General features: G+C 44.8%; 1 protein-coding gene across 11 annotated transcripts in view; it reads left to right on the top strand.

The window, feature by feature from the left end:
* KANK1 (KN motif and ankyrin repeat domains 1) overlaps positions 1–19,221 on the top strand; it is a 122,221-nt gene that overhangs the window by 79,699 nt on the left and 23,301 nt on the right. For 7 of the 11 annotated variants that reach the window (XM_021379650.1, XM_021379652.1, XM_021379647.1 and 4 more), the window contains one exon: positions 15,294–17,939. In XM_021379650.1, coding sequence (XP_021235325.1) covers positions 15,294–17,939 — 2,646 coding nt within the window. The other 4 variants (XM_021379656.1, XM_021379654.1, XM_021379658.1 and 1 more) reach the window with 4 other exon arrangements.

The raw sequence follows: 19,221 nt of genomic DNA on the forward strand, positions 1-19,221 counted from the left end.
CCTTCCTCTGGAAACATGACTCCTCTTGGTGGCAAAGCATGGGTCCCTGCCAGGGTGTCCCCAGGTGACCAGCTCTGAGCTGCCACACTGAAGCCTGCCTGTGACCATCCTCCCTTTTTTTGCTTCTATCCCTTCTGATTTCATGCAGAAATCACACTTACCATGTTGATTGAATTTGATGCTTGTCTTGTACTGTCTGATGCACCTTGCATCTTGCAGTGCATGGGGCATAGCAGATCAACCACCTACAAACAGGGCTTTCTCCCTCCCTTGTTGCTTTCTTTTCTAAGACTCTTCATAAGATACTGTGTTAGTTTCTGAGATTTTTGTTTTCCTGACTCATCACAGAGACTTTAAAAAAACTAAGTGTACAGGTGTGCAGAAGTGGCTGAGTGCGAGATTCCACTGTCCTCTTTCACTGTTTCAGTCCATCCCTACACACTTGCATCCTTCCCTACTTCCTGCAGAAACTGTAATGTGGCCCTTGCCCCCTTCCCAGCCCTTTCTGTTCCTTGCTTGATTTCACCTCCCTAGTTACCTCTCACTGTAATACAAGTTTTATGTAATTATGTCTTCTACTTTTTAGTTTATATGTTCCTAGATGTTTTTTTCTGCATGACAGTATTTTGCTTTCCTTCAGCAGTCCTGCCTGTGATATTCCTGTGTTGCTCTTAAGTACTTGTTTGAAAGGAGGAGTGGGGAGGGATGGTGTGGGAACAGCTTCTAATAGCTTGGTTTGAAGGTTAGGTCAGATTAGAGTGAGGATCAAATTAACTGATAATTGGGAACAGGTTGTTCTCCTTATGCAAACCAGACACTGATGGTCTGGAGTAGTTATTTATTGCTGAGGGGCATGTTTGTTGGTGTGCTCCTAGTCCTTTTTCTGCTTTCTCTTCAAAACAACAATTCTTGCTTGGAGCACCGCTGTATGGATTGCAGAAGATCTAGTAATAAAAACAAAGTGCACTCATACAACTTGCCTGCTGTTACTGGAGTTTCAGGTCTAATCCTAGCAAAGAGGTATAGTTTTAAGGTCTTGCTTGTGGTACTTGACAAATTTAAAATGTGAAGCTTTTTTTTTTTTTAAAGGAAGAAATAGCATACAAGAAAGTATAATAAAATGCATGGTTGTGGTTAAAAAAGGAGACTGGTATTGTATGTGATAAAAACACAAAGACAAGATCAGAGCAGTCATGTTTTAAGGGATTATGAGGATCAACAGTGTTTTTTAACGTCAAGCAGTCCTTAGCTAAGCCTTCTTTTCCTTTCTCCCTCCAGAAGAAATTGTGATTTTTAAATTTAGATGGGTTTGTTTTTCTATATCTGAAGTTTAAAGACTGAAAAAAGCATAATTTAGCATTATTCTCTAATGCATTTCTCTTCTGTATTTCTTCACAGAGACAGATGGATGTTAGTTTTTAAGTTTGCCAGTACATGAATGAGCTCATGAGTCTATGCATCCAGTGTGTCACCCTTTACACTTCCACCATTCTCTTGCTATTGTCAGCTACAGTTCTTTTCCGCTGCTGTCAGACAGCGTGTCTGCTATTTTCCTTTTTGCTCCCTCACCTCCACCAACTCCAGAGGTACAGTCTGCCTTATTAAAGTATTAACTCAATTATTATTGAGTATTAACTCAACCTTCACTCTCAGCCTGGCTTGACTGCTGTGGAAAATGCATTGTTGACAATTCTTGAAGAAAGTTGCTCTCACTTTGCAAAGAAGGTGTAAGGATACCATGATTCTGGCAGCCACCTGCATGGCTTGGCCAGAGCACCTCAGCCCATACCCTTGTACGACAAGACACCAGGTACAGTGGAGATCTCAGTGGTAGCTCAGAAGTATGGGAGATTGTTCATCACTTTACATGATACATTAATAAGGAACATGTATAGTCTTGCCCATGGGTCCTAATTAGTGGGGTAGCACATTCTTTTTCGCTGGGTTGTGTGGCTGTTTTCCTTGCCTCAACCTTTTGTATAATCGCAATGTTATTGAGGCTAGAAGTGCAGTATGTCTGGATTAGCAGTTATATAAATCCATTCTGTTTGATTGCAGAGTATTGCTCCAAGAGGAAAGCAAAAAGATTCTTTAAAACAGAGCTTTAATCGTCTCCCTGGCAAAGCTGTCAATTCCTTCCTCCACCTCCTGCCTTGGCTCAGCTGAGGAAGTGGGGGTGACCCTGAAGGATCTGGTCACCTCCCACACTGTCAGGATTGGCCACCTGATCCCAAATGACTCAGTCTGCTGGTTTCACAATGCACCTGGAGACAACAGCTAGACTGACATTTGAGTTCCCAACAGACAGTAGTTCAGTGTACATATTTGTATGTCCAAGGCCCAAGGAGCCTGTATGTGTATTTCGAGATTTGAGAATATATTTATTTCTTTACACCCATGAACTTTAATTTTCTCTTGTGTTCATGTTCATTGTATCTTTCACCTTCATTCCGGCAAAATAAGCAAGCAAATCTGATGTGTAGAAAGCCCTGCTGGGAGCTGCATGACAAGTTGCTAGCTCACTTAGTCCTAACACCTGAATAAGATCAAGCAGCTGTATCTGATCACATCTGTGCGAAAAAGAAAAAAGGATTTGAAGTGTGAAGGCCTGAATGGCCTACTCATTGCTAGAGGAAGACTACTTTCTGGTAAGCTTTTCCAGGCAGTCATATTTTAGGACATGGGTAGAGGTCACCGGATGTGATGTGGGACCTGTGAAAAATCAAGTTGCTGACGCGTGAAATTAAACCAGCTGGACAGTTAATGATTATATAAGGCAAACTTCTCGGTTGCATCCTCTCTGAGTAGATGCTAACTAGTAGTGAGGGATCTACCTGTAGCTTGAAAAGTCTTTCTTGAGGTTTTGAGTGATAAGCAGTCATTGGGTCTGATTAATCTACAACTTTATCTCCATACACTTAACCAGTAGATCTCCTTACAGTAGTAGTGCATCAGCTGCAGACTGACATTTTGAATGTGGTTACCACATACCTCCCAGCTATCCTGAAAAAGCACATTTGACACTGAACCATCCTGGATAGCCAACAGTCCCCCTGGCCAGCTCAGGAATTCTCCAGGTTGCAGATTTCTGGAAACTGAGATGAAAAATCTTGCTGTATGTCTGCCATATTCTTACGCCTTTCCGGTGATACTTGCTAGGAAGGAGAGGCTAGGTAGGACAGACCAGTTTTGGATCTGAGCTGTGCCTATATCCAATTGACTTTGAACTGTTCAGTGGAAACTAGCTGCCAAAAAAATAAACCATAAGAAAAAAAAAAACAGCAAAAGAACCCTAAATCCAGCCCTCACCAAAATGCAACATACGTATTTTTGGGGTATGAGCATAAACCTGGTAGTATGGGTCCAGGCTAAGCTCTGCACACCCTCCTCTCAGACTCAGGCCACTGTGTTGGGTCAGATTACTTCGTTCCTTCCACACAGCTACTTCAGTGCTGAAGAAATGGTCTCTTGGAGGCAAGTGTTTAAAGGACTCTGCTCCTTCCAAGGCCTTTATCTTTCTCAGATCCACTCTGCCCTCTCTGCCTTTTTTTTTTTTTTCCCAAAAGAGATGTTAAATAACTTGGTTTTTAGATAAGAACTTTTACCATCTGAATGGCTGCCTGTGCACCAAATCTTACATTTGTTCTGCTGCAGACCATGTCAGGTTTTTTTGGTCCTTGGGGAGCTGTGCCTTGACCTCAGCTTTGTTTCCACTGTAAATAGTAGATGAGTGAGTTTATTTGGCACTATAATGGCCGTAAAGGCCAGGAGAATAAATACATGCATGCCCTTTGCCTTTAGGCTTTACCAGGGCTGCCCCCAGACGTGTGTGTCCATGTTTGACTTGTTGGGCAAGGGATGAAGTGCAGATACAAGGTTTGGGTTTTTGTAGCATTTTTGGTAGGTCTTCCTCAGCCTGAGCTTTGAGGAGAGTCCTCTGTGTATGACTTGATGCAGGGCTTGTGCAGATGTTAAATCCTTGAAACCACAGAGTAACAACAAGCAGATGAATGCAGGAAGACAGCTGCTAAAATATGTTCTTCCCTAAGCAGGGTATCTGTTTTGTTTTTAGAAAAATGAAATCATAAAATGTTAGAGGATCTTTTTGCTTTCTCTGTTTGAGCAAAACCCCTGATTCTGGAAAAAAAAAAAAAGACATACTGGCTGTGCCTTCTATTCCGTTCTTTTTATCCTTTCACAGCCGGAAACACTAGATTGGTATTGTCATGTTCTCCCCCTCCCATTGTAAAGAACCTGCTCATCAGAGCTGTAGCACAAAGTCTGCTGTGCATGGCTTCTCCTCATGGCTGGGTACTTGCGGTGGTGGTGAGGGTCTTTTGTTAGACTAAAATGTGGGTCTAGTTTCAGCTGCCCTAGTGTTTTTTCTAGGAGAAACTTCAAAGTGTGATTGGAAGATGTTCCTAAGGAGTTTTTTATGGAGAACAGCTTTTTCTATGGGGTAGTTGGAGCAGCAATCAAACTAAACCAGGTTCACTTAAAATTCAGCTGTAATCTAGAGACCTTCTTTGGATTGTCTTTTGGGAGCTCTTGTGTTACAGTGCATGCATGAGTGACTCACACTAGAAGTAACTAAATGTAAAATTGTCTACAGATAAATCTAGAGGTCAGAGCACAGTCCTTGTGAGACCCTATTTGGAGTATTGTGTTCAGCACTAGGGTATGCAGCATAAGAACATGGAGCTGCTGGAGCAGGTCCAGAGAGGGCCATGGAGTTGATCAGCGGGCTGGAGCACCCCTCCTATGAAGAAAGGCTGAGGGAGCTGGGCTTGCTCTGTCTGAAGAGAAAGCTTCAAGGAGATCCACTGCGGCCTTCCAAGTGCTTAGAGGGGCCTACAGGAAAGCTGGAGAAGGACTCTATCAGAGAGTGCAATGATAAGATGAGGGGGAATGGTTCTAAACTAAAAGAGGGGAGATTTAAATTAGATATTAGGAGGAAATTATTTATTCAGAATGTGATGAGGAGCTGGAATACATTGCGTAGAGAAGCTGTGGGTGCCCCATCCCTGGAGGCACTCAAGGCCGGGTTGGGTGGGCCCTGGGCAGCCGGTGCTAGTGGGAGGCAGCCTTGCCCATGGCTGGGTGTTGGAACTGGAACTTTAAGGTCTCTTCCAGTCCAAGCAAAATCTAATGCCTTGCAGTATTAAATATTATTTTGCTTCCTATTAAATACCACTGAAGCCACAAGACATGGTCATGAAACATTTTATTGGAAGTCTGTGCCATTTTAGCTGAAGGCACTGTGGAAGACTTGGACCTCTCCTGTCACTTCAGTGCAAGATCCCACTTCTGTCTTCAGCAAAGCTCTTTCATCATGCAGTGATCTTGGAAATTATTTCAACAATTCATGCCATTATTTTATTTCTAATTTTTTTTAATTGCTCTTGGGAATCTGAATGGAAAACATAGTAGTAATTATTTTCCTTTAGTCCTATGAAGTCTTAGGACTGTTACTGTTGTTAAATTAACCTCTCCCAGTGTCCATTTGCTCTGGTAGTTCTTGTTGGCTTTACAACAGCAAAAGTTATTATAAGAAGAAGTGAAGAGGGATTCAGCCTTCAAGAGTCTATTTATGATGCTGAGAAGTGATTTTTTTTTTTTTTTTTGCATCTGGAATTTCAGTTATCTTGCCTTAAATTATTCATTTTGTTCTGTGGAAGCAAGAACATTACATATCAAAAATTCAAATGCATCATTTCACACGTGCTTGTACTAGTATTTTGAATATGTTTCAGAGAAGAAAAAAATGTAACTTTATCCACTTTTTATTTTTATCCCTCAAATTATAAGTTGCATTTAAGAAGAGTAAACAAGGAGGAACTGAGTGTAACACAGACAGATTTGCAGGCAGTGCTACTTAGAACAGAGGTAATTATTCTATCCAAATTATATCAATGAACTTTTCTGTGCTCCCTGAGCACATGTGGGAGTGAGAGACAAGGGGGGCTAGAGGCGAAGGGCTTGGAGAGGAAAGAATGGTTAAGAAAAAAGTCACCTGAACTTCTAATTCCCACTTGGGAATTAAATCTGTCTTCCATCAGAGGACAGTATTTTTTTTTTTAGCATACAGTTTGGTACAGCCCTGTTTGTGCATCTGCCCATTTCATGCGTTTAACCCTTTGGAAGCAGCCTGAGGCACCAAGCACCATTTGAAATGACGTGAAGGAAAACACTGGTGCTAAGCTGCACTGGCAGGCGGGCTGGCAGGCAGGCTAGGATTTTGTCAGGAAATTCCAAATGAGTATAAATAAATTCTCTGTAGCAACCTCTGGGCTCCCTGCCTGCTGATGTGTCAGGAGTATGCATTCCCTTTAAGGCAAAGGAAAGTGTGCTTCAGACTTAATTTCCTGAAAAACTAAACACTGCAGCATTCAACAATTGCTTCTCAGCGGATTAGTAAAGGAGACCCTAGCGCAGAGGAGGAGAGGTGAGATGCAAGAGACTGACTGCTAACACTATGTAAATCTGTGAAAAGGGTGGGAGGGTGCATATTTGGGTAACACAGCTGAAAATCTGCCCTGGCTGCCAATTGACTTTGTTGGGTAATGCATGTCTTTCATGTTGGGTGCTTTTTCTTTTCTAGCAATGCTTGGTTTTCTCAGTTCTCTCCCAGGTACACTCTTCTAGGCTGTCATCTGAAGGGACTGTGCACCAACAGTTTGATGTACCTCTGGCAACCCCTTGGTTTTGTTATTGTGTACTGAGGAGTTTCTTTTCCTCAACAAATGCCGATTTTCTAGTTGGGAGATCTGCATTATGTACATTCAAGTGAATGGAGTCTTATGTCTGTTTACACAAAGCCATCGTTCTGGTAGAAGCATGGTAGCTGTCTCCCTTCAAGTTGCTCAGTTTCAGTGTTGTTCATAGGCTCTCAACTATAAGCCAGTGCTTTTAGCTATTTAAAATGCACATAAGAATTTTCCTTATTTTCTTTTATTACTGCTTTTTTATCTTTTTGAACAAAAGTAGTTTATCAGCCTGAACTGTTTCAAGTGCAGAGAGAAAACTCTCAGTGTTTTTGGAGAATGCAGATCAGACATGCTTTTGAAGTTTAGAAGGCAACACGTCATATTTCACACAATCAATAAGTATGAGATTAATATCAAAGGGGATAGGACGGAACAATTCCCGGTATTTGAAATATCATACTGATTATGCAGCATAAAGCATTTTCCATATGGAGAATAAACATGCGACAAAATAAAGTCCTTCCAGGACTCATAAATACAAATGTTTATAAAATTATTCTTGCAGAAGACAGTTCTTCCTTTTTTTTTTTTTCCTACCTTTTGCACTGCAAGTCCAAACTGAAGCTGTAAATCAGTTTTAATATGCTGTGGCAGGTTTATACCTGAGGAATTTAGGTTCTTTAAGGACGGTTACTCCTGTTACAATAACTACGCATCAGTTCTCTGCTCCTCACCTCTTAGAAAGGTAATTACATTATAAATCTAAATTGGCAAATCAGTTCTTACAGGGCAGAAAGCAAATGCAGCCTTCTTCACTTGAAGCTGTGGCAGGTAACGCTGAGGCACTGTTGTGCTGAGACATCTTCAGCCTCAAGCTTGGCTTGCATCCATGACTCCTGTGGGGATTGTGGAGGTGGTTTGGATGAATGGAGAAGGAAGAGAAAAATTTGAAGATTTGCCCCCTTTTGCTTTGCAAACACTGTGGAGATTTTGTGAAGCATGTCCTACTGAGCATATGGATGCCTTGGTCTTTGTCATCCTTTTTTCCATAGTGATTTTACTGGTGACAATGAAGTGACAGGTGTGCCACACTGACAGGGGACATAAGGGAGCTTCAGGGTTTTTCCTCTGCAACAGAGGACAGCAAGCTGCCCTACCTTGTGTTCAGCAGCATCACCAGCTGAGCCAGTTGGCCCAGATCTGTTGGGATGTGTTGTCAGAAAGGAGGGCTGTGCTGGGCTGGCACCCGGTGCTCTCCCACTCTGATGGGCAGAGCACATTGCTTTCTCCTAGGCTGTAGGTTGGTATTTACTGCTTGCCATAATTTACATAATTTTAGTAGGTCTAAGTTTGTCTGATTCGGAAAGCATCTTTAAATTGAACACTCTTCATTCACAATCTGTGATTCTGTAATTTGTCACAGATGTGCCCAGAGCCAGGAGCTGTGTGCATAGTAGAGAATAAAATAAATGCTGCAGGGAATGATGATGGGCAATTCTTAAATAGACAAATAGCGCAAGATGAAAAAATAAACATACATAATGTTAGGTGCTTGGCAAGCATAAATTCATCTGCTTTGAACTTGCCTTGTTGATATCTGGTTTTCAAAACCCAGTAAAAGGGACTGAGATATGCACCTAGTTGCAAGCCAGGAAGGAAAGTACAGCTGTTTACTCACATCATCGCTCTTACTGCAGCCACAGACTGATCTGTGCACTCTACCTTCTGTTTTTATGGTAACACTCCTGAGCAGCCTCCACCATGGTTTCTACTCAAGCTTCTTCTTGATGCTGGTGGGGCAGGCTGGAATAAGCTAGCAGCTATATCCCTTGCCAGCCTTAGTTTGATTTCCCCTGGGATCTGTGAGTCAGAAACTGGGATGGGAGCAAAACAGACTAGACTGTTAGTTTTGAGTTTTCGTGGTGAGCAACTCTGAGGCGGTAAGAACACGAGATGTCCCACCTCAGAGCAGCCAGAACTAGAGCTGTTCCCTGAAAGTGGCAGCAGTTGAAAAGGAGACTTTATATTACAGACCTCAAGTAAGGGAGTTGTCGAGAAAATAAAGGTTTTGTGAATTCTGATAAGGGGGCATCCTACAGTCAGTCAGTAATTTTTTTCAGAAATAGGTTTCTCATGAACAAGGTCTGCCTTTTATTCATGGTTAATTAATTTGCATGGCTTATATCATGTGTTTTTATTTTAACTAAGCTGTTTGAGCTGCAAGTTTCCAGTTCAGGAATTCCTGAAGTAAAAGATTTGGACATTAAAAATAATGTAGAGGGTTGAGGAGTCTGTTTTTTGAAATTGTTTTCTTCTGACGGCTTGCAAAAATAATTGTTGGTTATGGTTACACACTGTTCCCCTCTAAACTCTGTAGGTAACTTTTTTTTATCATGCGAAAGAAAACTTATAACCATATATTAAGAAAAAAAAGAATCATGTGACCTTGAAAGGCTGTCCAAACACCAGAAGGTCTTTGCACAGCAGGCTGGTGAGCATTGCAAGTCCTTTTTATGTTACACCAAAACGTCCTGTTTTTCATAGCCATGAACAGTCTGTAAGTAGACAGCAATAGGAGAAAGTAAGAAAAGTCAGAACTGTTCCTGTGAGACTGTGGTTTAGGAGTTGAACCTTGAGGAGCCTGTGGCAGTGGGTCATTCAGGCCACTGCATTCATCTGATCACCAGTACAAAGGTGAGATCTGGCTCATCGTTTTTGCTATCATGCTAAGCAATCAAGATTTTCATTATGTTTTTATTATAATGATAACCTTAGTGTAAGTCTAAGCAACTAGGATTTTTCATCTTCAGAGAAACTTAACTGTCTGAGAGAGACTTTTCCCACTGGGTTTATCCAAAGCCCAGTCAAGTCAATGGAAAGACATGGATGTTTTTGCATTGTGGCTATGATTTGAGTTTATTCCTATGTTATTATAATGGTCCCGGTTCTTCTAGAAAAAGTAAAATACTAAGACAGCAGATTCCTCGACTGCCTTCTGCTTTCACTAATCTGTGGTGACTGTGATGTTGTCGCCCAGTACCCTAGCCTTTGCGTTCACAGTGCAAACAAAACACAGCAGTCATCTGAACCATTTTTCTTAAACTCTGCTGCTGTTTATGTTCACGTTAGTGACCCACGAACTGAAAACAATCTAAAAACATGATATTTTACAATCCCACTCCTCATTTTTCTTTGAAATTCTTTGAGATGCTGCAAATCTATGTATTTCTAGTCAAACTAAACCTGATCATGAGTATGTTGCAAGACTAATGTCTACTCTCCATGTTCTTTTTAAAATTCAATTTAAGTTTTATTGAAATACCAAGACCTGAAAAGGAAAATGAAAGAATGCTGGCTAATTCTGCTTTTTCTTTTTAAACAAATACTCAGTTTCACATGTATTGGTTCTTTTCAGAAGACCGGTACTCATTGCCATTTGCTGAAGACCAGGGAAAAAAAAAAGAACAAAGTAGTATGGGGGGAGAGAGGAGAAGGGGAAAACCATTAATTTATTTTCTGTTGCAGTAAAGAATCAAAAAGGTCAGAACTTTTATTCATCTCTTCTTCTCCTTCACCAGATGATTGCCAGTATTGAAGCTCAGCAACAGAAATACAGAACATAGAATCTATTCTATTTACACCAGCTATTGCTTCTGCCTTTTTTCTCAGCAGCATTCTTTATGAATTGTCTTATGCCATAACTCTGGGAGGAGATTATGTTATTCATAATGCTTTTTCAGTGGAAAAGACTTCTTTAATAGCAGTCAGATCCAAGATAAAAATGCCTTACAGCAGATATCATAACCAGATGGGAAGAAAAGGCTTTGAATGTGAAGACTGTATTTTTTTAAGGCACCTTAGTCTTTTTGCTTCAGAAATAATGTTTCAGTTGCTTCTCTTTGCTCTTTCTAGACCCTCCAAGGTGGCCTTACAGTAAAGCTTTGCTGGCTTGCAGAACCAAAACTCTGGTCTGCTCATCTGTTCTCTGCTTCTCCCTTTTCTCTCCCCAAAAGTCTTTAAGCACATCAACTAAATGTCCTGTTTTTTTCCAGTTCTCCTGGTCTGGGAACAGGCATGATTAGTGTGGACTTGGGTAGAGCTGACTCAATATTTTAATATACTGATGTTCTTGTGTAGTGCATGGGATAGGATATAATTTCATGGAAGTTGGCAAGACTGGAATGTTTGGACAGAGCCAGTCCCAGCAGTGCAGGAGACGAGAACAGAAGAGTGCATTTTTTAAACGTTGCTTGTGTCTTGTCCATGATTATCATGGAAGTCTTGCATACTTCAGGAGAAATGCATTGATAATGACAGTAACGCAACGAGTGTTCTGTGCTGCATAGAGTATCTTCACAGGTACTCACCTGAAAGCATAATGTCTCTGTGTCTCATGGCACTTGAAAACATTTCAGAAGAAAACGTCTACAACATTTTCACAGTGTGTGTGTGTTTTCACATCCTTCCACAGCGTAATACAACAATGTGATTAAAATTAGCCTGAGATACTGTAGAGACTGGGGAACAGTCCTGGTTTCATTAGTGCCCCTGGTCAGCTGGCCAAGGATGAGACGGGAGCCTTAAAAAGAGAATTTGTCCTCTCATGGCATTGCTACTTTGTGTGTTGGGGTGAATGGGCTTGCTCACTTGAACCTTCTCAGTGTGATGACTTGCAGTTCTGGGAGAAGAGCACATACATACAGCTTCCTCTGGGATTCCCCTGAGGTACCTGCTTGTGCAGCACTTGTTACTTCCAAGGCTAGAGGGTAAAGGGATCCATGGTTCATCCAGTGGCTGAAAGGAACAAGGTCTGTACTCTTATCAGGTGTTTATGCATTTCCTTTTTGTGAGAACATTTTTCCTTCGGAGCCAAGAAAGCCATTTCTTATTGCCTGAAAACAGCCATCCATTTTGCTTTGTTACAGGCTTAGCAGGCACACCCATTCTGGCCCTTTCTCTGGGACAGCAAAACGCACAAAGGCTTGGCGCAGCTCCTGTGTGCCACATCACAGTGTGTTGTTGTTAGATTGCATTCTTGATCCTCATTTGTCTTAACATATCAAGAAATGTCTCCAAAGATACACTTATAATGCTGGGATTGTGTTCATGGAGTGTTCATGGTGTTGTTTTAAGGAGAAGTAATATGCAAAGTCAGCTCCGCACACAGCCTTGTGCTTATGGAGTGGCAGATACGAACAGCACACACTGACAGCCTAAGCTGAGGACCAGATGGATTTGGTCCTCGTGGATGGGACATGAGCCAGCAATGTGCCCTCACAGCCCAGAAAGCCAAAAGTATCCTGGGCTGCATCAAAAGGAGCATGGCCAGCAGGGGGAGGGAGGTGATCCTGCCCCTCTACTCTGCGCTGGTGAGACCTCACCTGGAGTACTGCGTCCAGATGTGGAGTCCCCAGTACAGGAGAGACATGGACCTGATGGAGCATGACCAGACGAGGTCCACAAAAATGATGGAAGAGATGGAACACCTCTCCTGCAAGGACAGGGGCTGTTCAGCCTGGAGAAATCTCCAGACAGACTGGATAGCAGCCTTTCAGCATCTAAAGGGGGGCTGTAAGAAGGAAGGGGACAAATTCTTTAGCAGAGTCTCTTGTGAGACAAGAGGAAATGGTTTCAGGCTAAAAGAGAGGAGATTTAAGTTGGATATAAGGAAGAAGTTTTTTACAGCAAGGGTAGTGAGGCAGTGGAACAGGTTGCCCAGAGAGATGGTAGATGCCCCATTCTTCCTGGAGGCACTCAAGGTCAGGCTGGACAGGGCTCTGAGCAACCTGATGTAGCTGTAGGTGTCCCTAGGTGTAGGTGTTCATCGCAGGGGAGTTGGACTAGATGACCTTTAAAGGTCTCTTCCAGCTGAAACGATTCTGTGATTTATTTCATTGGGAAAGCACTTAACTGCCTGCAGGTTTTGCGGAGAGGTTTAGGGAGGGGTTCAGAGTTGCTGTGTTTTTTTAGTTATTTATTATTGATGTTTTTCTGCTGGGTGATCTCAATACTATTTCATGAAGGAGAAAAAATTATCTGTGATTCCAGTTTGGTGCTTATGACTTAACTTGCAATTTACATGTCTTTTTAGAGGGTTTATGAATATTTTTTTCCATAGATGCATTAATTCTTAAGTCCTGGGACTTTCCAAAGAGCCTGTTTCTTCCTCCCCCATCCAACACTTACGCATTGAGCCCAAGGACAGCTAGTCAGGGGCTGCCTGACTTCAGTGGTGTAGTGATGGGAGAACCAGGGATGTCACTGCATAGGAAGACAAGCAACCAGACAAGCAGAGGAAAGGGTCTGGAAAGAAAGAGAAAACAGTTAAAGCTGGTAAGACGGAGCTTGAATTTACAAGGGCTGGGTGAAGGGACTCATCCTCATCCAAGGCCAGGATGAGGGATGAAGATGTAACTGTATTAGGGGTTAGGATTTATGGAACAGGCAAGTGGATGCAAGTTGAGAAAATGGATGAGAAATTCCAAGTGTGGGAAGAAGGTAGAAAAAAACCAGGAAACTACAGGCAGGGGGAGCTGGTCTGAGAGTGGATGCAAACCTTAGGGCTGGGGGGAGAAGGAAGGGTGACTAGCCTAGGGCAGGGAACTGTGGAAAGATGAGTTGCAAAGGACAGAGCCAGGATGACAACCTAGGCACAGAACACTGAATTTGAGGAGGAAGAGCGGTAACTTGGGGAGCTGCTCTGTCTCATTCCTTCCTGTTGGAGTTCTGTGGAGGCCTTTTCCCTGCCTACCCTTGAGGCAGACCTGCTGGAAGGGACTGCGTGCTTCTGTGCTTGGAGTATGCATGTATAGATGTATTTTTGCTTCCATTCTGGCATTCACTTGGCTATTTTGGGTGCATCTATAAGTAAATTCCATGGCATACCGAGACTCCGGTCTTCCAGCAGAAACATGTGGTCTGGTTGGGGAGGGTTGTTTGTGTCCCTCGAGCAGTCGCTGCACACACAGTCTTGCAGGACTGCGACAGCAGTGTGCTCTCTGCCTGCCCTGGTTGGCGTCCCACGCTCACCTGGAGCCAGGGAAGGCACCGTCCCCACACAGCATCCTGCTGCGGGGCGTCCTGCGGTAGCCAGAAGCGTTAGAGATCGTCGTGAAAGCAGTTACACTGTCTGCAGACAGAGCAGCCTTCCTTAAGCGTGCCAAGGAAACTGGAAAAACAGGAGCCTTTTTTTTTTTCCCTCCTGAACCCTTTCAGTGCAACATTAAGTCACTTCCTGTAGTTGCAGTAAGCAGAGTTTTTTATTTCTCTTCACCCCCTTCCCTCCCCTCCCCGCTCCCCGAGGTTTATATTCCTTTAAGAGGACGCGGCTCTCCGAACGCAGCCTCGTTAGGAACAAGCCCGGCGGCGGAGGCTGCTGGAGGGGCAGGAGCGGGGTCTGGGGCGCGGGGCGGAGCTGCGCCTTGCCGCCCTTCTCTGTTCCTCGGCCGCGGGCGGACGGCGGCGCGGAGTGCGTGGAAGAGCTGCTTTCCAGCGGGGAGAACACAGCCTATGAAATCGCCTTGCCCTGCCAGGCCAGGTTTGCGCCGGCGTGGGAGTTTTTTTCCATATGGGGTGAGGAAGGAGCGAGTGGGAGGCTCTGGGGAACTGGTTTGTGGCACACACAGCCGGGACAGGACAGAGCCGTACCGGAGGCCTAGCGGTATGTGGCTGGAAACTTACAGCGTGGGGGCAGAGGCATGTGGCTAATTCAGGTAACCGGAAAGCTGGCTCCTGTTGTTCCTCCGGTGCCTCTCATAACTTGCAGCAGTTGTTTTTCTCAAGTGGGACGGGAGCAGCAGGCTGTGTAGCGGCACTGTGCATAAATACTCAGCCCGCGGAAGCCCGGCAGACCTGGTGCAGCTGCATTCAGAGAGCTGCGGGGGCAGGCGAGTCCTGTATTTGGGCTGCGGGCACTTTTCCTGGCTGTGGGACCACTACTTTCTCTCGTGGCTGTGGGACGGAGGGTCCCAGCGTGGAGACTTGGTGCAGACTGGGAGCACTGGTGGAGTTAGCCAGCAGGAGTGAACTGGCATCCCTGGTGCTGCAGCTGCGGTTCTCTAGGCAGTAGAACAACTGCGGATCTGTCTGACGTCTGATGGCACCGCTTGTATAAGGAGAGGGCTGGAGTTCCTGTTCCCAAAGCCTGTTTGAATGTACCCTCCAGACAAGTTGGTCTACAGATGAGTCACACAGTGCAGCATGCTCCCGGGCTCTTCATCTGATGGCATAGTGTGTGTGAAGCTTGTGTTCCATGGGAAGGCTGCAGGGACTCGGGGAGGGACTGCTTTCATTTGCTTGCTGTGCCGCTTCTGTACCGCTCCTGTAACAGAAGTTATCAATGTGTACCTGTACATATCTACAGCTGTGTGCACTTCTCAGTATTTGAAAACCTACTCATTAGCTTTTAGGAAGTTAAATAAGATGTAGTGGTGAGTGTAAATCAGCAGGATGCTGTTTTGCTCTGATCTGCAGCTGTGCTTCTGCCTCCAGCTCTGTGAACACCTACCCTGGTGTGTTTGTATGGGTGCCTAGTGTACTGAGACATAGTTTCTTTTCCACTTGCTCATTTTGTTTCTTCTCTTCCAGAAAAAGAGGAAGATATTATAAATGGAAAAGATGAAAACGAACAGAAATACCCCTATTTTGTGGAAACACCTTATGGGTACCAGCTAGACTTGGATTTTCTGAAGTACGTGGATGATATACAGAAGGGGAATACCATTAAGAAATTAAACATCCAGAAGAAGAGGAAAGCAGTACCAGCCTCCGCAGGTGCCAAGAACTCTGGTGGCCATTGTGGTGACTGGACTTCCACAGAGTCTCTCTCTTCTTCGAACAGTGATGAGAACAAGCAGTCTTTCTTGGCAACAAGGAGTCAAATAACCTCATCTGTGGCTGTGAGACCATTGGCTTCCCTTGAGTCATCTCCCTCCTACTTAACCGTCCCCGAGAGTAAGCAGCTCCCTCCTCCTTCCCCACAGCTTCCTCAGCACAACCTCCATGTGACAAAAACCCTCATGGAAACACGCAGACGACTTGAACAGGAGAGAATGATGCAGGTCATGCCAGGAGATGTCCGTAGGCCCCGACTTTCCAGCTTCGGGGGCATGGGCTCAACAAGCTCCCTGCCTTCTTTTGTTGGGTCCAGTGGGTATGGTCACTTGCCTCAGCAGCTCCACAATGGCTATCAGGGGAATGGAGACTTCGGAGCCTGCTTTGGCTCCTCCTTGGGCAGTTCCATCCGGCACAGCCCAATGAGTTCAGGAATTTCCACACCAGTCACCAACGTGAGCCCTGTGCATCTGCAGCAGATCAGGGAACAAATGGCAATCGCCCTCAAGCGCCTCAAGGAACTTGAGGAGCAAGTGAAGACCATTCCTGTGCTGCAGGTCAAAATCTCAGTGTTACAGGAAGAAAAGAGGCACATGATGGCAGAGCTCAAAAGCCAAAGGAAATCCACTCAAAATGACACGTATGGCTTCAGAAAAAGATCTTACAGTGCAGGGAATGTGAAGCAGTGGGAGCACCTGTCTCAGGTGCAAAGAGGCGGAGAGCTTTATATCGACTGTGAGGATGAGATGGAGAGTGCGGAGCAGAGCTCTCGTAGGGTAGAGGAGTTCAGGCAGTTGACTGCTGAAATGCAGGCTCTGGAGAAAAAAATCCAGGACAGCAACTATGAGGTTCCATTGAACCATAGAGAAAGCCTGACAAAAGAAAGCCGATCTGTTGCTGTTGGTGCTGATGAAAACATGAATGATGTGGTTATCTACAACAGATCTTCAAGGCAGCACAGAGAAGTAGCTGTGGGGACAGAGAAAGAAATGAGAGAGTCTGGGGTTGGGGTGACAGAGGCCATGCTTGGCTTGTCGACAGAAGTTGAGAAAGAAATAGAGCTTCAACAGCAGACCATTGAAGCCCTTAAGGAAAAGATTTACAGGCTAGAGGTTCAGTTAAAGGAGACAACCCATGACAGGGAAATGACCAAACTAAAACAGGAGCTGCAGGCGGCTGGGTCTAGAAAAAAAGTAGATAAAGCCGTGATGGCTCAGCCTCTTGTCATCAGCAGAATGGTGGAGGCTGTAGTACAAATGAGAGACCAAATGGTGGGAGACCACGTGCAGGTTGCCGATTTGTCTGTGGGCAGCCATTTGCAAATGAGCAGCGTGGGCACCTCCTGCAGGCCAGCGGTACGGAGCACAGCAGTGGGCCCTGAGCTGCTCATGAGCCGCTGGCTTGTGAGGGAGAGGGCAGAGATGCGAGACCAGTGCACAGGGATGTGCGTGGTGCTGCTCGACAAGAAGGTGGGTGTGGAGACCAGTGTCTGCGAGACAGGTGTCAACACAGAGGAGTCTGTGGGTGACCTGAGTTTCTGCAGGACAGCACAGGAGGTCCGGGAGACAAGGTCGATCGGCTGCGGGGACTGCTCAGTGGATGTGATTGTTTGTGCCCCAAAGGAGAACGTCTCCCGCCAGACAGCCACGGAGGCTGTGGGCAGGGCAGAAGCCACAGTCATGGCTGTGCCTTCCACAGCCACCCAGCAGACCAGCACGGCTGTGGAGATGGTGAGCCGGTGCACCAGTACGGAGGCACCGGCGGCAGTGGACTGCGGCACCAACACTGTTCCAAGCAGCCGTGACCAGCAAACCAGCACAGTGAGTGTGGAGATGCGGTCTGTGGCAGTTGGGGATGGCCGGGTGAAGGACATACACGCTTCTGCTAAAACACGTTCAGTTGGAGTAGGGACCTTGCTTTCCAGTCACCCTAGCTTTGAAAAACTCTCTGTGATAAAAACCAAAGACTGCGGTGTTGGGCAGATAAACATTAATGAGAACTATCTAGTTGGTCTTAAAATGAGAAGCATTGCCTGCGGTCCCCCTCCCCTGGTGGTTGTACCGACCAGTACCAGGAGCATTGGTGTTGGGGGTGAGCCAGCGTGCGAGTCTGTGAGCAGCCTCCTGGAAAGCCCTCTGCCTCCACCTGAGCTGCGGACGGGCTTGGACCACTACATCGAACGTGTGCAGAAGCTGCTACAAGAGCAGCAGATGCTGCTTGCCGAAAATTACAGCGAATTGGCAGAAGCCTTTGGTGAGCCACACTCCCAGATTGGATCTCTCAATTCACAGCTGATCAGTACCCTCTCATCCATCAATTCTGTCATGAAATATGCCAGCACGGAGGAACTGCGGAGCCTGGACCTTCAGAAACAGTGTATGGAGAAAAGCACTGTATCAGGTAAGCTGAGTGTTTGGTAAATGTCTGTGCCACTCCGTGCTAGCACGGTGGGTCTGTCAGCTATAAAAGCTTGCCACATAGCATGGGAGCGAGTGTGTAGTCTTCTCAGATGAGATGCAGAAGGCAGAGTTGCTGTTAGGTGGACCTGTTGTTGTTCTCTCCCGCTCACTGCTGGAGAGTGGATCTCAAGAGCTGGAGGCAGTTACCTGTCCCACGGAATCCAGGCTCTGAAAGGCCCGATGATGATGACTGGGTGATCGAGTGTGGGATATACAAGAGAAGTATCTACAGGTCTGCCATCCAAGGCACTGGTTCCATTTTATAACTAAGCGTATCAGGGTTAATGTCTGTCTGGAATGTTGTCTTTGCCTTAAATTTGGCATGCAGTTTGAAAGAGTTAAGGAGTTATGTCAGATTTGACAGGACTGCTAGTCACATTCAGCATCTGTGTCAAGCTAACTTGTTTCCACAGAGTTTGCAGTGTTTCTTCCATTTCCTCCATTCCTTGTTCTCCACAGCCAGGGAGCTGTGGCATTCTTGCCCCTTTCCAGCAATGTCAATTGCTTTCTAATGGGCAACTCCAGAGTGGCTTCACAGAAACCACATCTTACATTTTCCCTGTTCCAATAAGTGTTTGTCCTAATCCCTAATTAGAGGTTCATGTTTGAAAGGCATAAGCTGTAATTACTTTTGGAGGTTTTGGTGACAGTCAGGAAAGGCAAGAATTGAGGTTTAAATACTCCTTCTATTTCATGTATTAACTGTAAACTCCATACAATTAATTTGAGGGATTTCTTTGTTCCCTGGGGTAATGTTGTATTTGGATTGTTTTTTGTTTGGTTGCTTGGATTGCTTTGGTTTGGTTTTGCTGTTGGGTTTTTTTTGGGGAGGGGGGAGGGTGGAGGAAGGATCTGATAATGTAATTAAAAAAAAAAGCCTTTCTGGTGAATCCAGCCACATTACTATTGCATGTATGAATGAATGTTAGGTTGCTGGACATGAGGACGGAGTGACTAGCAATGACTTAGAGTCTTCTTGGTCTATCCATGCAGTGAGAAGTTAAGGAAATGGGAAAAAGTGTGCAAATGCATCTGTATGATGGGTGCTGAATTGGAAAAAAAAAAAAAAAAGAGTAACTACTGTATAATGTCAACATAATATTACTGGCTAGTGCACTGCTCTATAAAGCTCTTCCAGCTAATTTAGTGTCTTAAAAGTTACCTGTTTTGTTAAAAGGCAGCTTGGTACATCTGGTTATTTTCAATGTTCATGCACTAAATGG

The sequence above is a fragment of the Numida meleagris genome, chromosome Z (genome assembly GCF_002078875.1).
Source record: "Numida meleagris isolate 19003 breed g44 Domestic line chromosome Z, NumMel1.0, whole genome shotgun sequence".
Taxonomy (NCBI): domain Eukaryota; kingdom Metazoa; phylum Chordata; class Aves; order Galliformes; family Numididae; genus Numida; species Numida meleagris.